At 43.4% G+C, this 23,036-nt stretch overlaps 4 protein-coding genes across 5 annotated transcripts; 2 read left to right on the top strand and 2 right to left on the bottom strand.

Moving 5' to 3' along the window:
- Positions 1-245: 245 nt before the first annotated feature.
- Positions 246-6,234, bottom strand: ccdc61 (coiled-coil domain containing 61). Of its 2 annotated transcripts, none has more exons than XM_071539608.1 (13): positions 6,080-6,234; positions 4,467-4,624; positions 4,303-4,385; positions 3,566-3,726; positions 3,218-3,370; positions 2,908-3,115; positions 2,707-2,807; positions 2,370-2,593; positions 1,860-1,938; positions 1,562-1,759; positions 1,425-1,458; positions 1,259-1,328; positions 246-1,152 (listed from the first exon to the last, which is right to left on the bottom strand). In XM_071539608.1, exons 2-13 carry the CDS (start codon positions 4,612-4,614, stop codon positions 1,058-1,060), a joined length of 1,554 nt encoding a protein of 517 aa, XP_071395709.1. In that variant the 5' UTR covers positions 4,615-4,624; positions 6,080-6,234; the 3' UTR covers positions 246-1,057. The 2 variants fall into 2 exon arrangements, with proteins under 2 accessions (XP_071395709.1, XP_071395710.1); XM_071539609.1 differs by having other exon boundaries at positions 2,725-2,807.
- itpkca (inositol-trisphosphate 3-kinase Ca) lies at positions 5,553-10,190 on the top strand. The gene is made up of 7 exons (XM_071539610.1): positions 5,553-5,616; positions 7,205-7,304; positions 7,470-7,683; positions 8,195-8,399; positions 8,554-8,655; positions 8,744-8,815; positions 9,466-10,190. The coding sequence occupies exons 1-7, from the start codon at positions 5,605-5,607 to the stop codon at positions 9,670-9,672; spliced, it is 912 nt and encodes a 303-aa protein (XP_071395711.1). The 5' UTR covers positions 5,553-5,604; the 3' UTR covers positions 9,673-10,190.
- Positions 10,191-12,689: 2,499 nt separating this feature from the next.
- kcnk12l (potassium channel, subfamily K, member 12 like) lies at positions 12,690-14,343 on the top strand. The gene is made up of 2 exons (XM_071539632.1): positions 12,690-13,074; positions 13,340-14,343. Exons 1-2 carry the CDS (start codon positions 12,690-12,692, stop codon positions 14,341-14,343), a joined length of 1,389 nt encoding a protein of 462 aa, XP_071395733.1.
- A 2,348-nt stretch (positions 14,344-16,691) lies between these two features.
- On the bottom strand, positions 16,692-21,376 carry ppm1nb (protein phosphatase, Mg2+/Mn2+ dependent, 1Nb (putative)). Its single transcript, XM_071539617.1, has 6 exons — positions 20,971-21,376; positions 20,018-20,589; positions 17,646-17,763; positions 17,127-17,241; positions 16,958-17,021; positions 16,692-16,808 (listed from the first exon to the last, which is right to left on the bottom strand). The coding sequence occupies exons 1-6, from the start codon at positions 21,374-21,376 to the stop codon at positions 16,758-16,760; spliced, it is 1,326 nt and encodes a 441-aa protein (XP_071395718.1). The 3' UTR covers positions 16,692-16,757.
- Between the last annotated feature and the right edge of the window lie 1,660 nt (positions 21,377-23,036).

The following is a 23,036-nucleotide window of genomic DNA, read 5'->3' as shown; positions in this document are numbered from 1 at the left end:
TGAGATATCGCGTTCATGAGAATGGGACGGATGTACATACGTACGGACAACCCGAAAACATAATGCCTCCAGCCACGGAGGCATAAAAAGGTGAAAAAATACATGCACATTCACAGATAACTATATAGTGTTGCATACACAAGTCGGTCCAAAGTTCCTGTATGTGAAAGGAATCCCTGATCTGAACCATGAAACACATGGACACACAAGTTCAAATCCTGCGGTGAAATTCATTTATTCACTTATTTCCTTTACCCGTTTATTCCCTTTACAGAGACACGGGATCCCAGCATGCACTGGGCACAAGGCAGGGGAACATCCTGGACAGGTTGCTGATGCCAGTCCAACAAAAGGCGAACACAGACAGACACACACACACACATTCACACCTATGGCTATTTTAGTCTCCAATCCACTTGACTTCCATGTCTTTGGACTGTGGGAGGAAAGAAGGTCCTGGACTGAAACCCAGGACCTTCTTGCTGTGAGCTGACACCATGCCCCCCCACCCCCAGTCCCACTGTAGTGAAATATGTAGTGTTTTCCTAAATAAAGGATTTGGAACACGAAATGACTTGTATTATCATTTATATAAAAAAGCCAAGAAAAAAAACATCAACAAGTTGGCAAAGGATTAAGATAAAATATAATTTACAGACTGATGTAACACTCAGGTACTGCCAAGTTTTACATCCACTGTTGGGGTTGGTGTGGTGTAAAAGAACAAGGTATGCTACACTCAACAGACACAATCATCTTTTAAGTTAATAAAACCTTGTTATATAAAAAAAAAAGTAAGTTCAGTCCATAAAAGTAGCTCTTCACAGTGTTTCAACACAGTTTGCCAAAGACACGGGAAGCCCAGCCTTCCAGAGGCAGTTAGAGTCACTGACATAAACACATTGATGTTTTTATGAACCCATCACTCATGTTTGTATCATGATGTGGGCCTTTGTTAGTCTGTGCATAGTAAAAGAAATCCATGTCTCTGGCCTGAGCACCGAGTTGTGCGGTTGTCAGAGAAAATATCCAAGTCTCTGTCTTGAGTGGCGTGTCGTTAGTGTCCTGTGTCCAGGTCCCTCATGTATTCCTGAAGCGCCTGCAGCCTGGCATCAATCTCCGACAGCTCGGCACCTGTGTCTATGGAGCTTTCTGCGGTCGGAAAAATAAAATGGTGAGTAATAATTATTATGTGTTGTATAGTGGCTAGATATTCTGAAGGCTCTTTTTGGAGTTTAGTAGACTTGCGATGGGTTACCTTTGTCTGACTTCATCCTGTGTGTGGGAGTACTGCATAGTGGTTTCCTGGTCAAAAGGCTTCCTCTAGACTACAAATAGAGATACAACACGCATTAAATATACATATGAGAGACCAAGCAAAGATCTACACTAAACCTGAGAAATGTTAATACCATGCCACTCACCGCACTAGGGCCATTATACGTCTGTTTTCTTCCTCTGAAAACACATGAAAATAAAAGATTAAAATAACCAGCTGCGGTAAAACAAAAAGAATCTGCTTCCTCCATCACAGTAACTTCATTGTAGTGCAGTACTTCACCTTAACAGAGTTTTGGCCATTTCATCCATGTCCACCAGTGAGCTTTCGGAGGAGTGCCGGCTCCTCCTCCGCTCCACGGATAAACTCCTGCCTCTGCTGCCAGACCTGACCATCTGAGGATACGCCTCTCTCGAGCGGGACCGGCCCCTCTCAGGGACAACGGGTGATGTCAGCATGTCCCTCCGGACCTTCCTCTGTCTGACAGGGGAGACACGGTGTTAAAACTATTGATCCCAAGCAGCCAGAACATCAAATACTGGTGTGCTGTTTGGAAAATGGTAAAAAAAAGGGAACAAACTTTTTGAGATCCGCTTCTTTCTGTCTGCGCTGTCTGTCCTGGATGTAGGCGGTTGGGTCAAAGCGTGGCACCCGTGATCCTGAAAGTGTGGGTGACAATATTGAGGTCAAAATATACATTACTTAAGTGTATGACTGAACTTTACCGACACCCCTTGCAATGTGGTTGATAAGTGACAATTTCTCCCAAAAGGATTTTGATCTGCAAAGCATCATTTAAGATCTGATATTACTGAAAAAAACAACATTATTATTTAATGGAAGTAAATAGGAAAAATTGGCAGGAATCAGAAAAACTGAAAATCAAAAGTTCCTTTTTTACATTTTGCCTTATGTTAGAAGACATAGACTCAACAAAAGTGTAAAGGGTGCCAATAATGCTGACTGGAACTGAACCGAATGCTGTAATGTTATCGATCTGCCTCTACTTTAATTATGCCAAACTAATGAGAGTCACAATGAAGCCCCTGTGCTTAGCAACATCAGGAATACGCAGTATCAAAGCCAGTACCTGTGGGAGAGGGTGACGGCCGAGGGATGCGAGCACGAGGCCCTGAGGAGTCTGCTCTTCTTCCTCTTTCCTCGGACCTTTGCACTCTATCTTCTATCCTCTCCCTCGACCCTGAGCGAGCCCTGACCGTCCCGTGCCCAGACCTCCTCTCGCGGGACAGCGAGCGATAGACCTCCCCGTCGCACCGAGAGCCGATGTGTCCGGACATAACAGGAGTCAGTCTTCTGTGGACACACAAACAGGGCGTGTGCTAAGTAGGTAAATGGGAGGTCAGAAAGTGTAGAGAACATTTTGTAAGCGAACGAATGAAAGAGAGAGAAAGAAGTTAAAGATATACATGCTTAGATTGTCTAACCCTCTCCGTAGTAACGCCAGTTCACTGGTGAGACTCTTGACACGAATTCGGAGAGCACACTCTGATGCCCTGAGCTCCTCCAACTAGGAACAAAAGATGGATAACAACAGAAAGACACATCAGAAATCCATTTCAATTTGAGTTCACTTTGACTAACTGGACTATGAAGCAGGAAGGCTCCACCTGCTCCATTAGGAGGCGCTGCTCCTGGCCTCTCTTGCTTGCAGACCGTTGGCTTTTGGCCCTCTCCTTGACGAGCTGCTCCTCCAGGGTCCTCACCATGTCTCTCACCCTCCACTCCTCTCTTCCCACTGTGGAACCACTTCCACCGATCTGCAGTCGCTCCAGAGCCTTGGCCATGGCCTCCTTCTCCTCTTTCACCAGAACCAGCCTTGAAAACAATAATGGATATCAGCAAAGCCCCATATTTCCTCATAATTGCAAAGCTAAATTAACAACACAGCCCACAGTGATAAAAATAAACGCAACCAACTCTGCTCGTAGATGCTGTATTTCTACTTCTGCTGGCTTGTGACCTCCATGAGAGGTGACAGTGTTGAGCTCGGTCCTCAGGGCTCTGATTTCCCTCTGCAGAGCAGCTGGGTCAGGCTTTCCCTGGTAGGGCAGGGGCAAGGGGTAGTGTATCCTACAGATACAAAATATTGTCAGTAATTCAACCCAGTTACTCACCCACACAGACAAAATACAGAGACACAAACCACATGCATTATAATATGCAGAAAAGCAATTTCTGTGGCTAAAAAAGGGCATCACCTAAGTCTGTCCCAATTATGTTAAACATGTGATCCAGCTGTGTGGTGGACTGAGAAGAGACACAAACCTGTCAAACTCCACAGTGTAGATGAGTATAAGATATCTTTTGGCACTGAGAGCAGGTGACTGCTGCTGTCCACGAGGACGACTGACAACCCCTGCTTTTCTATTACGTAGGAGCTCCAGGTCAGCGTAGGTCAGGAGGTCAAGGGTAACAGAATCGCTTATCTGCAGAAAAAGCTCATGTCATATATACATCATCAGCATATACAGTGGGCCAAGTACATCAACAGGTTTCCCACTCTTTTTAGCAAAATTCGATCAGCATATACCCTAAGTCTAACTACAATTTCCATGCAGCAAATCAATTTCAGGAAAAAAAAACAAAAAACTAAGATATAGTTATGCCCAAAGCCTTATCATTTCTCAGAACCGTCCAAGTTTCCCTGGACATTTTATTTTACATGCTTTCTTTATGCCTGACACACAGTGGTTACATTTCCAAGTTTTCCATGACCCTTGAAAACCTTGTAAAAGATGTTGGCCTCCTGAATTTTTATTATTTTTTCATTCCCATCCCAACACACAAAGCATTCAAAATCAACATTTGACTTTAGCAGTTCATACATATTTAATATAGTATTGTAACAGTGTTGAGCCTCCACTCTGGCAGAGAAAGAAAGACTGAGCAAATGTGGAGTGTGCATTGAACTTTAGGATGATCCAAGTGGCCTTAATTCTGGAGGCCATCATCTTAAACCACCTTTTAGTCCATTCACTATCACTTTTCAGCATTAGACTTACCTTTCTGGCAGCAGATTCCAACATGCTACAAAAAATGGGAAATTGCTTGAAGTTGCCAGTTTTGCGGGTGAGGTCTTCAATGTCTATAAAAGAATGGAACAGTTTGAGTGGGTCTATTTGTGCCTGTGATGACATTCAGTCTATGTTAATCATATGCCACTTACATGCCGGATCGAATTCTCCCCTCCACTGATCAGCTGTCATTGCGTCGGAGATCTCGACAATCAGCAAACCTTTCTCCACTTCTATCTTTACACTGAACTCCACACCTCGAAATACAATATCCTCCAGCACCGCTGAGCCCACCTCCATCGCTCTGGGCCTATGTTGGGGTATAAAAGATTTCTATAAATTACAAGCAATTCAAGTCAGTAACCCCCTCAATTGTTCAAGTAAAACAGCCAAGTAGTAGTAGTGGACAAACCTTTTTGTATGAGAGGAACAAGCTAAAAGCCACATTACCTTGAGCTAAAAAATACTGTTTTAGTGGGGCCATCTAAGTCAGACCAATAATGTCTGAAAATTCCCCCCCTCATGTCTTTTCTTTGACAATACTCACAATTGGGTAGAGGACATGCTATGTGGCAACCCTCTCTCTATCTCTATTTTAGTAGGTAGTAGTTAATAAAAACCCACAGCATTTTTGTCAAAAAAAGCTAGAAAATCACTTTCACTATATCATCGGATTCCCTTAGCATTTTGACACATCTTCCTGATGCATGATTACATTTTAGAGGTACGTAGCACTCTGGCAATATATGGCTCATCTGATTGACATAAGTAATATAGACTTCTCTCTACAAATATATAATAAAACGGGATCCAGTATGGAACATTCAGGTACTCCACAGCTCAGGAGGATATAGGGTTACCAACTTACAACCTGGAAGGATTTCTTATATAATATATTCATTATTTTACACCCACTGCTGTGGCACAACAACTATTCTTTCTCTATATCATGGAGCCTCCAGTGGCCAGTGTCAAGTCACCAGGAAAAAGGGCTTGCAATTACCATTTTTAACAATTATGTTAAAATCGGCCGCGATACATGTCATTCTCGCTTTCTCTCCTTGCATAAGAGGTAAAGTCAAACTCTAATAAAAAAATCTATGAGTACAATTTAAACATTTTGGGTATTCCTAAAATCTGCTCCCACTAAAATACACCGTAGGGGGCGGTAGTGAGCAGATCGAGTCAATTTCAAAAGGTGTCATTTTATTGAAATAAGTTGTGGTTGGTGGATCATATGTATGCCGAATTTACCAGTAGACTCTAACGATTCAGAAAAGGTCTTAAGTCATGTTTTACGAGGTATGTACCTTAAGTCCTGTCGCTAAGCGAGGCACCATTAAACTGCTACATTTGGCTTTTGACTTTAACGTCACTCTCTCCCATGCAAAACCAGAGAGACAACGACACAAATCTGTGTTACTTCAGCGTTAACTGTGCATGCATAGATAACATTAATGACGGTGGGTGTCTTGCCTTGTTTAGCTAGTTTGCTACAATAAACGGCTCGCTGTAGGAAATGGACCAAGGCGGGTTGCAGAGATGCATCCTCTATGGCTCTGTTATTAATAAAGTAATCTAGCTAGAGTTAACATCTGAGTTAGCTGGCGTTAAGTTATCTGTCAAACGTTAGCTAACGTTAGCATGCACACTATCGTTACTAGTTAGCGTCACACACATTGACTTGAGAGCAGCTAGCTCTGTGTGAACCACATAACGTTATTCCATGTGAATAAACGCGTAAGCAAAAGCAAATATACGTTACCCTTCGTTGCAGTGATGAGCTTGAATTGTTGTAACGCGTCAGCGAATAGCTAAGGCTTGAAAATCATTGTTTAAAGATGAATACAATGAGATAACCGCTTGATTTCTGGTACGCCTTCACTCGGTTCAAAACAGTTTGTAAGCCACCGCCACTGGCGAGCAGAGCGGTACGACAACCGGGAACGTTTAATTCTTCTTCTTCTGTTTCTGCGTCTTCCTCTTCTTCTTCTTCTGGTTCTGCCGCCTTCTTCTTCTTCTTCTTCTTTTCTTCTTCTTCTTCTTCTTCTTCTTCTTCTTCTTCTTCTTCTTCTTCTTCTTCTATAATATGGCGTATCGCTGCCCTCCACAGGTTTTGAAAAGGCACACACATTCTTCACAGTACAGGATGACGTCACAACATAAAAAAAATAATATTACTAGCTATCCATCTTAAATCCAATCTAACCCTGCAATCTGTCATATACACTACTCTCCCCTTCAAGCACATATAAACCACACATGTTGCATTATAGTCCAGATCCTTGGGCCTGAGAAATCCCAGGATATACCAATGTATCTATTTAATTGAATTGATATGATATATGATATGATATATGATGATTAATTTAATTACTTGTGTATATTTTGTCATTTGTATTTTGCAAATGTCACAAATTAATGCAATCTGTAACACAATGCCAATGACTTTTTTTTTTTACATCTTTCTATATTTCATATCATAATTTATGCACAATTCCGTCTTGACACTTCAGTAAACATCTCAACATCTCGGTGTGCTCAACTTGTGATTGTGTGTTCATTGTATGTGTGTGTTCATGTGTGTATAGCACCGTACAAAACAAGCCCTGCCTGTAAATGTTTGATGAGTGTGTGCACCTGTTGCATAAGATCAGAGTCGAACCCCTCCTCTACATGTATTCACTCAGTCCCGTGGTGAATGGCTGTTTCCATGGAGACGTTCACCCATAAGGCAAAAGTTGTTGAGTGACTGAGTCTGAAGTCTGAGGTCCTGTCTGTGTATGGAGACGCAGAAAAACACGGCCAGCAGAGGAATGTAACCCGGAGGCATGTATGCTGAAGAATGACTGTTTGAGGTCTAACATGCGCCACTGCTCTTCCCATGCAGAGCTCCACATGGAAGAAACACAGAAGCCTTGGGACTTCATCTCCCCTCTCCATGCCCCCCAAGAAACCACAGCAGTGGCTGCAAGTGGTCGGACATGCAGGTTTGTTCATCTAGCCTTTCTCACCTTGTGTTTTGCTCGTCAGCGGGTTCCTTTCTGTATTAAAAAACTTCCCCACTAGTAACTAATGAAATAAGTATGGCTGCATTTATCCAACAAAACATGTCCGGTCTTTTTTCCGAACTCTTGCCCTGAGGGGTTTTGCAGGGAGCTTCCATGTCGGGGAATACGGAATGCTGCTGAAGAGATTTTGTGAGGGGGAGCAGCAGTGCTTCCAGAAGCTGATGGACGACACTTTGAAGCCCTTTGTGCCAACTTACCATGGTGTGGTGCAGCGGGATGAGCACGATTACAATATGATGGACAACTTGCTGACCCATTTCAACACACCTGCCATCATGGACTGCAAGATGGGCAGCCGGTGAGTTTTGTTGCATTTGTTTGTATGCTTGCTTGCAAGTTTGAAAGAGTAAACATATAGTGCAGCAGCAAATCCTCCAAAACTCTCTAAAGTCTCTCCTTTACAAAATGGGATGTTGTGAATAAAATATATTTTACTGCAAGAGAGAAAAATCTGTGGATAAATGTTCAAAACCAATTCTCGCCTAAGGGACAATGGGGTGCATAAAGCCTTAAATTTCAAGGGCTCAAATTTTGTATTTTGATAGTGAAGAGTTTGTTCTCTACAATGATATAAAACACATATAGATTTGTAATTGCAGAAAAAAGAAAAAAAAAAGATTTTCCTGGAGAATGTAAGCTTTATTACTGAATATTTAATCAAGTGAACATCATTTAGACTCACATTTACTATTCATTTATAACATTGAGTCCCATCTGAAAGGAGAGTGTCCATCTGTGACCCGTATAAAAAGCTCCAAATACGATCTATATGTGAGTGACAGAGGCTCATGAGGCACTGTCCCTTGCAGTACGTACCTCGAGGAGGAGCTGCTGATCGCACAGGAACGGCCCCAGCCCCGGAAGGACATGTACGAGAAGATGGTGGCTGTGGACCCGGAGGCCCCAACGGCTCAGGAGCGAGCCCAGCAGGCGGTTCTCAAAACCAGATACATGCAGTGGAGGGAGACCCTGAGCTCCACAGCAACAATGGGTTTCCGCATCGAGGGAGTCAGGGTGAGCTCCGAGGCTCTGGTCGAGATCAGGCAAAGACGATCTTGTCCAGTCATTGATTCATCTTATGAACAAAATAGGATACAGCTGCTAAGAGCCATTGTGCTCTGGAAACATGAATGCCATCAAATTTTGTATTCTCTAATTTCCTCTGCAGAAGGCAAATGGAGTATGTCAAACAAACTTCAAAAGGACCAAAAGCAGAGAGCAAGTGATGGAGGCACTTCAAGACTTTGTTGATTCCAACACACAAATTGTGGTGAGTCTGACCTTCATTGTCTTTCATTGACGACCACAGTTGTGATTCCTGTCCTCTCTGTTGTAAATCCTCTTATCTTTCCCTTCAGAGAGGCTATCTGAGACGGCTCAAACAGCTGCGGCAGGTGTTGGAGACGTCAGACTTCTTCAGAACGCACGAGGTCAGATGCGTTACATTTTTCTTGAACTAGAACCACCGTGTATTAGATGTTTTGAATGTGATGTTAGAAAGTTAAAGGAAAAATCCACCCTAAAACAGTTAAACAGCCATCTGGCGATGTACCTTTCCTTTCTGGGCCCATTTTGTCGTTTGGTGTTGTATTTCTTATTTCCATGGATAACTGGCCAAACTTAGATGAGATGACGTCACGTTGAGATATTTCCAGTGCAGCTACAAAGGAGTTTAATAGCAGAAAAAATTTCAACTATCTAAAACATCAACAGTAAAGTCAAGTTTTGGTGTCAGTCCCTCAGAATCAAAGAGCAAGGGCTTCTTTGTAGAGACGCCATTTTGCACCGATCTTCAACAATCACACAGGGAGATATCCATCGTAGAAGAGGCAGAGAGATCAATTTCTCCACTGACAGTAGTCTCAATAGACCAGAATGCAATGCAGCCGCAAGACATATTGCCTTCCCCACCTACACATACGTATAACCCACAGCTGAGTTCAGTTCAAGTTCAGGCACGTTCACTGGGGGTTGTTGAAAGGCATTCTGGGAAATGTAGGAAACTAAATCATTAATGTAGAAGTAGACTGGGCAGGTTGAGGTTTTCGGTAGTACAGCGCTGACACTCGTCTCTCTGCAGGTAGTGGGCAGCTCCTTACTGTTTGTGCATGACGGATCAGGCAAAACGGGGGTCTGGATGATTGATTTTGGGAAGACAGTGGCTCTACCGCCGCACCTCTCCGTGGACCATCGCACTCCCTGGGTGGAGGGGAACCAGGAAGACGGCTACCTGTGGGGTCTGGACAACCTCATCGACATCCTGACCAGCCTCCTGCCTCTCACCTGAACGCCACTCTGACACTGTGTGGAAATTCACACTCTGACTTCAAAACCCTCAATCCTTCCTGCACTGTACATGAGTGAATGGCTGTGACCGCAGGTGGATTGGCTCCTGAAACAGTTATGATGTTGAAATCTTGGAGGTTAACTCTGTATAGGGATTTAGAAAATAATGGACATCAGTATGTGGGTGTCGGTGGAAAAAATGGAAGGTCTGTTTGATTAAGAAAGAACAATAAGGACATGTTTAACTGATGATTAATTTTAGCAATATATAAGCACTGATGTCACAACACTCCCTGATGGCTCATCAATAAATTCTGTCATCCCTGACCCACACTCCCCTACACTACACTGACACTGCAGCTACACTTACCCTTCCACATCCCAGCACAAGCCCAGCTCCCAGCCTCACCATCAGTCTCAGCAACAGGCTAAAGTGAATTCTGACCCTGCTGGCTTGAAATGGCCGACTCAGAACACACAGTGTACCAGCAATTATAAGCTACGTAGACGCCTGTTCCTGCTGGCTTGAAATGATCAGTAGTTTGGAGATGATTTTGTATCAGCAAAATGGTGCTAAGACTATGATGCAAAAATAAACACTGGTGGCCTGTTGTTTTCTGCCTTTTTCTTTAATCAAATTCACATTTTCTTCACCATTCAGTAAAGTCTAGTAATCCTTTGCATTTACATTCATTATGCTTTGGATAAGTATATTTAAGTGGTGTTTTGAAGCGCTGTTATGAGAACAACCTCAATGAAAAAAGCATCCGCACACTCAAATCTGTGCAAGAATCATCAGAATAATATGCAAGCTTTCGGTCAGAGACCTTCTTCAAGGCATGAGAACAATCTCTACCATAATGGCTTGGTAATAAGGTTGTGAAATAGTTTTACCATTTATCTATCAGAGTTAGAAATTAAATTGCACCTTTTAGAAAACAGTCCTTTGCAGTGACCTCAGCAGGCTGCCTGCAAACTTTCGAGGCCGAGGGCATCATTGTCAAGTAATGTGGCACAACTGTGGAGTCCACAAAGTTCTCTACATATTTTAATAGCTTTATTGGACTGAGGATCTTGTTTTCACATTGAAATTTATTCTCTGGGCTTTTGATTCCTGTAATATATTTGTATGATGGGCTATAAAAGAATGTTTATTTTATGTTCCAACTACAAGTCAAATTCTTGAGGCCCAAATGCACTGAAAGCAATAAATACATGTTGTTTGATGCTGCTAATGGCACACTGCATTTTACCACCATGACAGGAAACATTACTATACAGTATTTCAGCTTCATCTATTTGGAGACCAACTAGAAGACTGTAGGACTGTGGACTATATTGTATTTATATTTCATGCATCAGATCAACTGTATGCTATTAGCTGAATTACCTGCTTAGTTTGCTGTTATATATTACAGGGGGTTAGTGGATTTTGTTAATTACCTCCTCATCCATGTCTTGGCTTCCTGTAGCCTACATCTTGATAACTAATTAAGTTAAATTTAACATGTGATCTTTGGTGATGAACATGGACATACAACATTTAGATTTCTTTGGGAGCATCACCAAGAACAAATTCAAGCGAAAGTGATTTTGTGATGGATTTCATGCAGGTATCAGTACTTTCTATAACATGTCAAATTCATGAAGTGGAATGAAAACATGATGTTAAAGTGACTGATATGTAATACTGTGAACCTGAACAGAGCAGAATGAAACACACAGAGCATAATATTCATTAGTGGGGAAACTGTAAAATCCAACACCTGATACAGGATGGACTGCTGAGATAAAGGCAGATGTGATCTCTGTCTTCCACACCTGTACACTCCTGTCACTCAGTCATCAGACGCTGGGCAGAGGAAACCCCTGCCCTTATACCTCCTGCACCATCCAAGATTAAAGGAACTAGCAGACAGACAGAGAAACTGATAGCCATGTTCAACAAATCCTCCCACGCTGTCTGCAACAACAAAAAGAGGCGGTCTGTCCTTTCCACAGACTGTTTTGTGACAAGAACTGGGGAAAGATCAATTACGCAGAGAAAAGTCACGGTCCATGCTGCACATCAATTAGGACTTCAGTGTCAAATCAACACTGACTGTTAATGAGATTTAATTACTACTCGGTAGACGTAATTGAGTGGCTGAAGGATCAATTATCTTAATTCAAGCACAATTCATGTCACTGGTACTCTCCCTGTAGATTTTACATTAAGCTTTGATTAGAGGCTGGATGGGAAGGATGGCGCTTTTAAAATGAAGAGATTACTGCACCAATCAAGGTGTGCTGAGAGACGGAGAGGGGTGGGTAGGCAGATGATGATGTCAACATGATGAAAGAGCAAACATCAGACAGCCTCTCATTTTGTACAGAAAAACAAGACGCCGCCTCTCGCTGGTCATTGTTCAGCAGATCCATGGTACGAGCGCACCGGACCAGCAGCGGACAACTCTTATCAACTGGACCAGGTTTTCTTTTATTGCTCTTTACTTTGCTTATATGTGATCTGTATGTTATATTTCAGATAAGGCTATTGACTAAAATGTTATATTAAATTTGCAATGTTTATTAGTCTAGAGATCAGGTATTAAAGGTGAAATAATCATGAACTTCTTTATTGTATTTTGATAAAAAAAATATGAGCCAAGCATAATTTCAGTCAAATTTTTGTGGTGTTTAATGTCTGTACATTATGCTTCAAGATCATTTTGCTTGAATTGGAGTCACAACAAAACATCCTTCTACTATGTATTGAAGACTGTTGCTTCTATTTTGTTTACAGGCTACATTGTCTTCAGAGTCATGATTTTTCACCCCTCTACATCAGCACAGCTGCTCTCTGTTGCTTCCATGACAAGAAGTCTTCACTCCTGCAGTTGTGTGACATTGGAGACAAATGTGGAACCGCTGTTTGCTTATGTGTAAAACAGAACGCCTTTCATGTAGAAGTAGTGTATGCGTGTATTTTATGCGGTGGGTGATGCATGTATGTACAGCAGGTGTGTGATTTGATGCATGTTGGTGCGGTGGTGTGTCTGTGCTGCTGCAGTCATGGCTCAGAGGAAGGGGGGGGGCGGCTGCTGCTGCTGCTCCAGGTTGCCCGTGAACGAAGACAACGCCCGCTTCTGCCTGCTGGCCGGGCTCATCCTGCTCTACCTGCTGTGCGGAGCGGCTATCTTCTCAGCCCTGGAGCACCCGTTTGAGCTCCGAGCCCGGCGCCTCTGGAAACAGCAGCTGGACAACTTCACCCAGAGATACAGGGTCAACCTGGGCACCCTGCACACCCTGCTGCGCCAGTATGAGGAGGCGAACGGAGCCGGGATCAGAGTGGACGCTCTGAGGCCCCGCTGGGACTTCTCTGGAGCTTTCTACTTTGTGGGCACAGTGGTCTCCACTATTGGTAAGCCTTAAAAAGGTTTTCAATTGTCACTTATGGGTACAAACTCCAGAGCATTGTTTTAAATAGATGTCAGCTGGGGTAGTGATGAATAACGAGCCAGAGGTTGAGTGTGTGTAGTGTAATCATTACTCTTGAATCAGTGACTCCATCCTAATTTCAGAGAGAAATTATCTCCCTCTCTCAGCTCGGGTGTGTATTACTCATACAGAGCCTTCATTTTTGAAGATCCAGACTTGACCTTCTATTTTGTACTTCTCTTCACCAGGCTTCGGCATGACTACTCCAGCCACCATAGCTGGAAAGATCTTCTTAATCTTCTACGGTCTCATTGGCTGTGCCGCCACCATCCTCTTCTTCAACCTCTTCCTGGAGAGGATCATCACCATGCTGGCTTACATCATGCGCTGGTGTCACGAGCGTCGGCTGAGGTGTGCCGGGGTGGGGGAGATGTCGGGCCGGGAGGATCCCCGTGACGAGGACGACAGCCTGGAAGGGTGGAAGCCCTCCGTCTACTACGTGATGCTGATCCTGGGAGTGGCGTCGGTGGTGATCGCGTGCAGCGCCTCCACCCTCTACTGCTCCATGGAGGGCTGGAGCTACGTGGACTCCCTCTACTTCTGCTTCGTGGCCTTCAGCACCATCGGCTTCGGGGACCTGGTGAGCAGCCAGAGACAGCAGTACGAGGCTCAGGGGGCCTACCGCTTCGGGAACTGCCTCTTCATCCTCATGGGAGTATGCTGCATCTATTCGCTGTTCAACGTCATCTCTATTATCATCAAGCAAACTCTCAACTGGATCCTGGGTAAGCTGGCCTGCCCTGGGCGGCACCGGCCCTGCTCCTGCTGCGCGACAGGCCGCTGGTGGCTGTGCTGCCCCTGCCTCCATAACAAACGCCCCAACCGGAGGCTTCCGCCCGCGCAGCTCGGCCGGCAGCGCTTCAAATGCAACAAGGTGCAGCCGCTCTCGTCCCACTGCCCCGCCGGGAGACACCGCTACACGGACGGGTCGGTGGAGACGGTGTGTGACAGCGAGACGGACGCCGGGCCGGTGGCTGATGGGGTGTACGTGGGCCGGCGTCTGTCAGGAGAGATGATCTCTGTCAATGAATTCATGGTGTCCAATAAGGTGTCTCTGGCTCTGTTGCAGAAGCAACTGAGTGAAACCGCTCACCAGCAGCAGAGCTACGGCCACCAAAATGGATTCTCTGGGGGTGTGGGCGCCTTGGGCATCATGAATAATCGCCTGCAGGAAACCAGTGTGGACAGGTAGCGCCACAGAGACTCATACATGCAGCACATTGGCGAGACACTGATATTGTTCTGTACAGTACTTTGGATTCTGTATATTGGAGCTCCAAAACAACTTATGCTCTTATTTACTGATTTTATCAATCATTGGTCAGTCAATCATTTGTCTCCTCAGTATGACAAAATCAAATTACGAGAAAAGAACGACTTCCTTGCGAGTGCCCTTTGCTCACCGCCTCTTTCCTAGAGCAATTACAGAGGACGTCCATGCAGATAGTACCAGACCTCCAACATGGATTCAACATGGACATTCAAATAATGGCTCATATTTTGTTCTGTGGGAGAGGGAGTGGAGAGACGCATATCATTTAAAGAACATCATTGTGAAGAGGGGTTTGATATCCTGAAGTGATTGGCGCATACGGTAGGCAATCAGATAGAGAAAGCAGTGAAGGACCACTTAGAGAGAATGGCTGATATAAGAGTGCGGCAGATGTCCCCGAGCCCCTCGACAATATGGCTGCATGCAAGTGAGGTGGTCGTCAGTGTTAGCGAACATACACACATAAGCATAATGCCATAACATCTCATAGTCCTCTTAGACAACTCGCTGAATATGTATAACATTTGAACCGTGTTTCATAATTGAATAGAGCTTCTCAAACACACTGTAGGGGCTCATGAGGTCTGCGAACGAGACATCTTAATTTGTTGATTGCTTGCAAGGCGCCCTTCTTGTTTAATCAACGTATGTCATTGAAATTCATAGTAATCATGAAATCGTTGAGATACAAGGGAGTTTGAATAGAGCACATCTAATCAAATGGGGCCCATGGAGGAGGTCCTTATGTTAATAAGCGCTGTAGAGATAGTCATACTCTCACATCAGCAGTCTGGAGAGCACCATGCAGGCTCTCAGGTCGGTCCGGCCCGGCTGTCTGGAGGAGATCATTTCCTATGCAAAGATAATCCTTTTTAATTCATTCAGTGTCATTCTTATCCTCTATGCCGCATGTGTGCGTCGAACATAACATGAAAGTGTTTGGAGAGTCTAGGCAAAATCACCAGTTTTAATAGGGAGACTTCTTCTAGTGGGCATGCTTGAAAAAATGTCTTCGTTGTTGCTGCTATCAAAACAATGTCAAAAATATAACGTGATGCTTTAGTGAGTTATGTGAGTATTCAAAAGGTGGCAGCTAGTCAGTCAAATAATCTTTATTTAGGCTGGAAACAATCATGACTCTTAACATGTAATGTCTATACACAGAATGTAAGGAAATTACTTATTTAAATCATACATCAATGCAGTAAGATGTGGATAAACTTTCTGTCCCTTTCATTCCATTTTCTTCCTATAGTCTGGTCACAACTTGTCCAATCTACTTTGAAAAAGATAAGTAAGGCAGCACTGTACATACCATCCAACTCCTACGGAAAAAATACATTTCACATAGACTTCAGAATATGTTTAGAGATATGTTTCAAATATAGGAAAATTGGCAACAAATGTGTATGTAGATAACATTCATTTGATTGGTCAAAACAAATTTTGGATATACTTGTATATGTGTATATATATGTTTTCATTCAGGTATGTATTTTCACTGTCCAAAATATATTTTGAATGAATGTCATTTACAAGTACACATATATTTTGTGGTATTTTTTTTTTTTTTTTTTTAAATACTTTTAAACATATCTCTAACCATATTAAAGCATGTGTGAATAGTAGGCTATATATTGCATTTTGATGGCTCTTTAACAAGTTTCTTAACAATTAAAAATTTAGTCTGTTGCACTCCCTTATGGGATAAAAGAAAAGTTTCTACATTCCTATCCACTGGCCCAAATAGCATTGTTAGCATTCTCTGTTGAAACAAATGGATATTGTTAGCTGCAAGCTAACAAGCTAGCTTGTGGCTTGCAGAATACAGTGTTAAGAAGCTGTTTTCAGTCAATAAGGAAGAAGGAAACTTTCCCTCCCTGGTGAGGAAAGGTAACAGACTAAAAATCTAACTTTCACTGTTAAATTCTAATCTTAAAACATTAACTTGAAATACAACCCCACATAGTAACATTCCTTATTTTATCTCCTATCTTTATACAACAGAATACCTATGAAAATGTACAATTTCACAATAGGTTGATCGATGGTCAATTTTACAGTATATCAATTAAAATTATCATCTATATCTTGTTCATTGAATTTGAGGCAGAGGGTTGTTGCTGGGTCAATATTTCTGAGCAAGTTTTACAAAATATCCTTGTATAAATATAAAACATATCAGGCTTTATTACACTTATTTTTGCATTGTATTTGTTACGTCAAGATGTTGCTTACTAGCGTCATGGGAGAACATTTCCCTGACAGTCTCTTCATTGTCTCCCTTTTTGTCAAATTCCACACATGAAGAAAACTTTTAGTATAGACATTAATTATAATCTGTCCATGGATCCTAGCTGGGCTTCTCTGGACGCTCCCAAATCCTGGAAGTACAGGTAACAGACGAAATAATGGTGAAAACAGTGTGCATAATGCCTAATACTGAGACAACATGCCTTCAAATGTATATAAGGCTACAAATGTATACAATGGTATTAATGTATTTATATGTACAGTATATATGTTTACTTACATTGGGTAGTGTGGGCTTGTGCATCTCTCTTTGTTGATAGTAAGCAGAAATTATGCAGTTCCTTCTGTAACACACAGACATAACATGATGTCATTTTCCTATACGCACCCTATACGCACACACACACACACACACACACACACACACACACATATTTTCAGTCTCTTACTTGCTCTGTATGCCTCCACCTGGCGGTAATCCAGGGATGACAGTGGATGCCAGGACTGTGAGGACAGACAGCAGGTCAGGCTCCTCCCCTCTGGCACACAGCTCTTCATAAATCTCTATCAAATGTCACACAAAACAAAAACACAGAAGCAAATATATGAGCACATTCGGCAAGTGGCAAATCCAGGATTCAAGATCCTGGATTTCAAGACAGTAAAGGATGAAGATGGAGAATACGTTTTGATGGTCTACAAGCATTCATCTTTGTATGAGAATAATCATTACAGGCTTTCATGATCTAATAAACCAGGACAAGTACAAAAGGGTTTCAGCTCTATGTGCTTGGACCACAAAAAAATAAACCACAAGAAAACAAAAGGGTTTCAGTATTTCAATATTAAACCCTGACAAAAACAGGTTTCTTGAATGCGTAATTGGCATCACGGTGAATGATGATGCTAAAATGATTCACTTATGACAGAATGGGAGTGGCCACAGTGACCGCCACATAAATCTGCACCTGCTACTTTGGACTCCAGCAGGTCCTCCAGCTCGGCCTCCTGGTGTAAAGCCTCTGCTGACAGCTGGGGGGCGCCAGGGAAGCACAGCAGGATGATGCTGATGTTGTCCAGGCTTCCCTGTGGAGCAGAGACAGTGGAGGTGAGAGCTGATGGCCGACCTCACACATGTCAGCATTTGAAACACTATTTAAGTCTGGGTGAACCGTCCTAGAAATAATAAGATCATTTTCCCCTCAAGGATGTGAATGCCAGTGTCCCATTTCCTAGAGACTGTAAATGAAGTGTGGAAGAAACAGTGACATTTTCAGGCCATTGGCTGAAGCCCTGTTGCATAACAGTGTGACACGACAGACATCACGGACAAATCGAGTGCAGCTTGACAGACTGCACACATGGGGCCCATATTTATCCTGGTGTGCTCGTTTGCTTCGTCTCTAGAGAGAATATAAGATGGGCAATAAAACCCAATTTCTAATATTCATTTCCTTGAGGACCTCAAGATGTTCTGTGAACATGGTCGCTTGACTGATGGAATTTATTTGACAAATTTCACTTAACACATGTACAGTTCTTCACATAGAAGATATACATGAGTTAAAACAAAAAGGGTGAGGATAACACAATAAAGCTCAATAGCTTATTTCCATTGTGGTCCTTTTGGATAAGATGGAAAGGTGGAGGGAATGGGGCAGCAGATCTGCAATGGCTAGAATGGCACACAGATGCTTTCATTATAGGCTCATATCAATACAAACAACAATAGATTGGAAATGTGTTAATTCACATCAGTAATAAACACCAGTAACAAAATAACTGACTTATGATCATGGACTTAATTTTGAATTTTGTTTAACTTTCTTTTCCCAACTTCTGTAAGCTTAAATATAAAGCTATTCCAACTGTTGATAGTCTTGAAGCTACCTGGCAAGCTATTCCACGGCTGTAAACTGAAAAGTGTCCTTCCCAAACCGCTCTTTAATCTAGGAGGAATGAAATCAATGGAGCTGCTCCTAGTGGAATAATTGTGAACCTCCCTCACTGGTCTGGAATAATTCATTAAGTATTTAGGGACAGCACAGTGAACAATAGTCTGTGTACCATTAGTTCAACCTGAGAGACTCGAAAATCAACTCTCAACTGTCCGCGACTCTCAAAGTGAGAGCGGTCAAGATGAGTCGTCATAGTGACACCCAGAAGAGTCCTTACTAACCTGTGCTGACAGGTCTGCATTTTACTTTTAAGGTAGTTTGTCAGAGTATTGTACCATGACCAGCAGGCAAGTCAGAGTGAGGCTGAAACAAAACTCCAGCTAGAGTCACCATCACTTTTCTATCTTAAAAAAAAACTAGGGTTGATCTTTGGTTCTTTTTTGTGAGTAGTGTTTGGGCCTGACCCGCTCCTGACATATGGCTATCCAGCATACATCCTGAGTATTTGACTCCTTTGACTGAATCTTTGCACAGATTCACCAACTTTAACTTCCAAACAAGCTGACATTCTCAATTTCATCCTGGTGCCAAACAGTACTGATTGTGTTTTGACCAATTATCTGACATCCATCTGCTGATATTCTGTAGATCTACACTACATATACTTTCAACTTTACTTTTATCTTCACGAGAAACAAGTCATGCCGAGTCATCTGTATATAAAAAGAGATCACAAGGACAAGTAGCCTTCAGATCACTTATATACAAGAGATAAAACAGTGAACCCAATACACTTCCTTGTGGAACCCCACATTCTACACTTGTGTCCTATGACTGACCACAGCATTGTTAAGATCAATAGCTTTGAATTTAGACAGTGAGATACTATGACTGACTGTACTGACAGCACCATCTCACTATTTTTCCATTATCTACCTCCTTTCTGATAAAATACATTAGATATAAAAGGTAGGTGTCAGTGGAGTGAGTTTTTCAAATGCCCGACTGAAATTCATATATACCGCAGGGTTGTGTGTGATCAGGTATTAGTCAGTTTGTTAAAAAACTATATTTTCAATGACCTTAGACATGCTGCACTAAATAGAAACTAGTCCGTATTTACTTTGATCAAGCTTACTTCCTTTATTAAAAAGTGGAATGACCCTGGCAGACTTCAGATCATGCAACCAACTCAACACAGTCATAGTTTAAGGGATTACATTATTATATAATAAAATCCACAGCCCAGTAAAATGATATAATCCATTTTTAAACTAAGAGGCTTTTCTGTTTTCATAAAAAGTTAAAAGGATTATTCAACTCTATGTAGAATTTACCAGGGCCTAAGTCCACTGTCCAATTAAAAGGGGCTAGAATAATATTTACACTGATTCATGTGAATGTCCACCTATCTTCAGCTAACGTGAGGAAGAGGTTCTGACCTTATAGAGACAGAGGTCAATGACCTGAGCACAGACGTCCCTCAGGTCGGTGCAGACGCGCAGCCGGCTGTGGATGAAGGCACACAGCTCCTCGTTGGTGATCGTGTCCCACACCCCATCGCAGGCCAGCACCAGGAACTCGTCCGCTGGCGAGCGCTCCACCACGCACACCTCTGGCTCCGGGGAGACCATCTGCTGGCCGGCTGACCGGTTCTCCGCTCCCTTGTAGCTGAAGTCCCCCAAGGCGCGGGACACAGCCAGGGAGCCGTTGATCCGCTGGAGGGACACCGAGCCACCTGCGCTCTCGATGCGCTCTCTCTCCAGAGGGCAGTAGGGCTTGTGGTCCTCGGTGGAGAAGCAGACCTGCCCAGACCGGCACAGCATGGCCCTCGAGTCGCCACAGTTGGCAAAGTAGATGTAACATGGCGAGATGAGAGTGGCCACCACGGTGGTGCCGCCCCTCTCCCAGCCTTCCCGGCGTGCCACAGTGTGCAGGTGCTTGTCTGTTTGCAGGAAGCCCTCTATAATGCCCCCTCTCACCCTCTCAGGGTCGTCCTCTGGGCCCATGCCACCTGGGGGCACAAATACATACAGTGCTGAAACACTTAGTGTTGAGCCAAGAGTCCCATGAATATACTGAATCATAGCAATATATAACAGCACATCTTCACAGAATAAAATGACAAATGATCAATCATGATGTTGATGACTAATAAAAGGAAGCTTTCCTCCCTCTTCTCTCTCTCCCCTATGTCTAACATTGTAAGCAGAAAAACTTACTAGCTGCAAGAATAACATATCTCAAACACAGCTAAGCATCACTGCAATGAATCACTGATTCCTGTTCTCTTACAAAATGTCTCTATTCCAGCATATTTGATCATATCTTAGCGAGCCTGAACGACTGCAGTATAAAACACTTCATTCATTCATTTCAATTCCATGTGTTTCACCTGTAGCCAGGATCTGACTCAGAAGCTGCTGGGAGCAGTACTGTGCCACGCTGCTGCCGGCGTGCCCATCAAACACGGCGAAGAAGCTCCAGTCGGCCAGCTCGCCGCCCAGCTGTGGCACACAGTTGTGGAAGTCCTCCATGTTGGCCCTCCAGCCCTGCATGCTGCCCAGGGCGTAGGTGAGGCCCCAGCGGGAGCAGCCCTCCTCCGTCAGCTTGTCCAGGACGGGACGGTCCAGGTAGGGGCTGGGCATGACCTCCTCCCCCTCCCCCTCGCCCGGCTGCTCTCCTTCCCCTGCTCCTCCGCGGCCCCCCTTGAAGAAGGAGCTGACCCTCTTCTCCGTCTCTTTCACCAGCTGCCGCACGAACGCAGGCATCTCCACGCTCCCCTTCCTGGCTGTTCTCATGGCTCTTGTGCGCAGCCGGTGCGTGGGAATCTTCTTTTTGGTCCCTGCCGGATGTGTGTGGCCGGGGACGGAGGGCTGAGCTGGGCCTGATGCTGGGCCTGTGCCGTGTCTGCGTAGCCCTGCCGCTCCAGGGCTCAAAGCATGGCTGCCTAAGCTGATGGATGTTCTCTGTTCTGGCTGCTGCTCACCCCCCTCTTCCTGCTCATCTCCTTCCTCTCTCCGCTCTCTCTCCTCTCGCTCTCTCTGGAGACCTCACTGATCTGCACTCTCTCCTTTGCTCATCCTTCCCTCTCCTCTTTGTTTTCTCTCTCCTCTCCTCTGTCGTGCTGTTTTATTTCACCTTCTCCCTCCCTTTTTTTCATAGCTCTTCCCTCTTTTACCAGCTCTCCCCTTGCCTTGTTATTTTCCCTGCCTCCTCTGTGATTGGCTGGCTATTTGTGTGCACCAATCCCTGCGCAGCATACATCACCGCTGTCGTGTCTGAGCTGCCCCGCTCCACCACTCTCCCTTGCTCTCCTCTTATCTGCGACTGTGTTTTTCATCCTGCCCCTCCCACATCTTTGCTAATCTCAACCTTTGATCGGCCTGGATTACTGGGCTTCCACTGCTGTGGATTACAGGACTGTCAGCCATTTAGCACGCAGTGCTACATGTGCGGCTGGCTGAGGGAAGGGGAGAGAAACAGACAGCAAGAAGTGGGGGGAAGAAAAAAGGTTAATCTCATTGTGCACTCAGATGCTCCCTGTAAACTGATATTTCACTTTAGTACATTAAAAATGGTTAGTGCACATTCCTCCATAGGAATTCATGAGTGATCACCCACCAACACCGGCAGCCCTGGAGACCTGCAGCGCTGCATTAGTGCTCTGAATGAAAACCCTACTTAAAAAACAAACAAAAAAGTCCTGCATAATACTTTTTCATTCTGTGTCTTTGATCAACCTTTTCAGGGAGTATGTTTTCCAGTCTACAACTATCAATGATGAGAAAAACAATGTTGGTAGATAACGTTGGAGTTTGACTGTTTGACCTGAATATTTAGGGTTCAGGTTAGGAGTGAATGCTGAAGGGTGAAAAAGTTCAACAACACATTTACTGTGTGTGTGGTCTCAACCAGTCTTTATCTGATCCTTTGTATTTGTAATTTATGTGGCAATAAAGCAAAGTCAGGGACTGGATGTGGTTGTTAATTAGGGGGTTAAATGTCTTTTTTTCAGGTTTTTTTATATGTGCTGACATACGTTAGGCTTCTCTTTGTATCGTGCTTAAACTGATATGAATATTTGGAAATTTGTCTTGAGGATGAAATACTACTGTACCCCTAAAATCTGTATCAAATCTGTCGAAAGAAACAAAGGAACAATACTAAATATTTATTTGTTCCATGTATAAAAGACACTAATGTTAGGGTTAGCATACATTTTAACTAATTTAATTAATTTTGTATACAATCAATTCTAAAGCGATAAAGGGTCAAAATCAGTGGACATTTGAATTTTGTTTTTGTTTGATTTACAGCTATTCAATTTTTTTTTTTTTTTTTAAAGCCTCCATTTTGCAAGCATTTTCAGATGATCTGCATTACAACATGACTTGCTCTTGTTTGGCAGCCTTCCCTTAACAACTGTTTAAATCTGTCCAGTCAGCCAGGATTGCATCA

Source organism: Centroberyx affinis, unplaced genomic scaffold (genome assembly GCF_046629955.1).
Source record: "Centroberyx affinis isolate AG114_WGS23_722 - 3 ecotype Tasmania unplaced genomic scaffold, CSIRO-AGI_Caff_v1 ptg003475l_1, whole genome shotgun sequence".
NCBI lineage: Eukaryota > Metazoa > Chordata > Actinopteri > Beryciformes > Berycidae > Centroberyx > Centroberyx affinis.
Note: the sequence above shows the minus strand (reverse complement) of the source record. Positions and strands in the feature narration are given on the sequence as shown.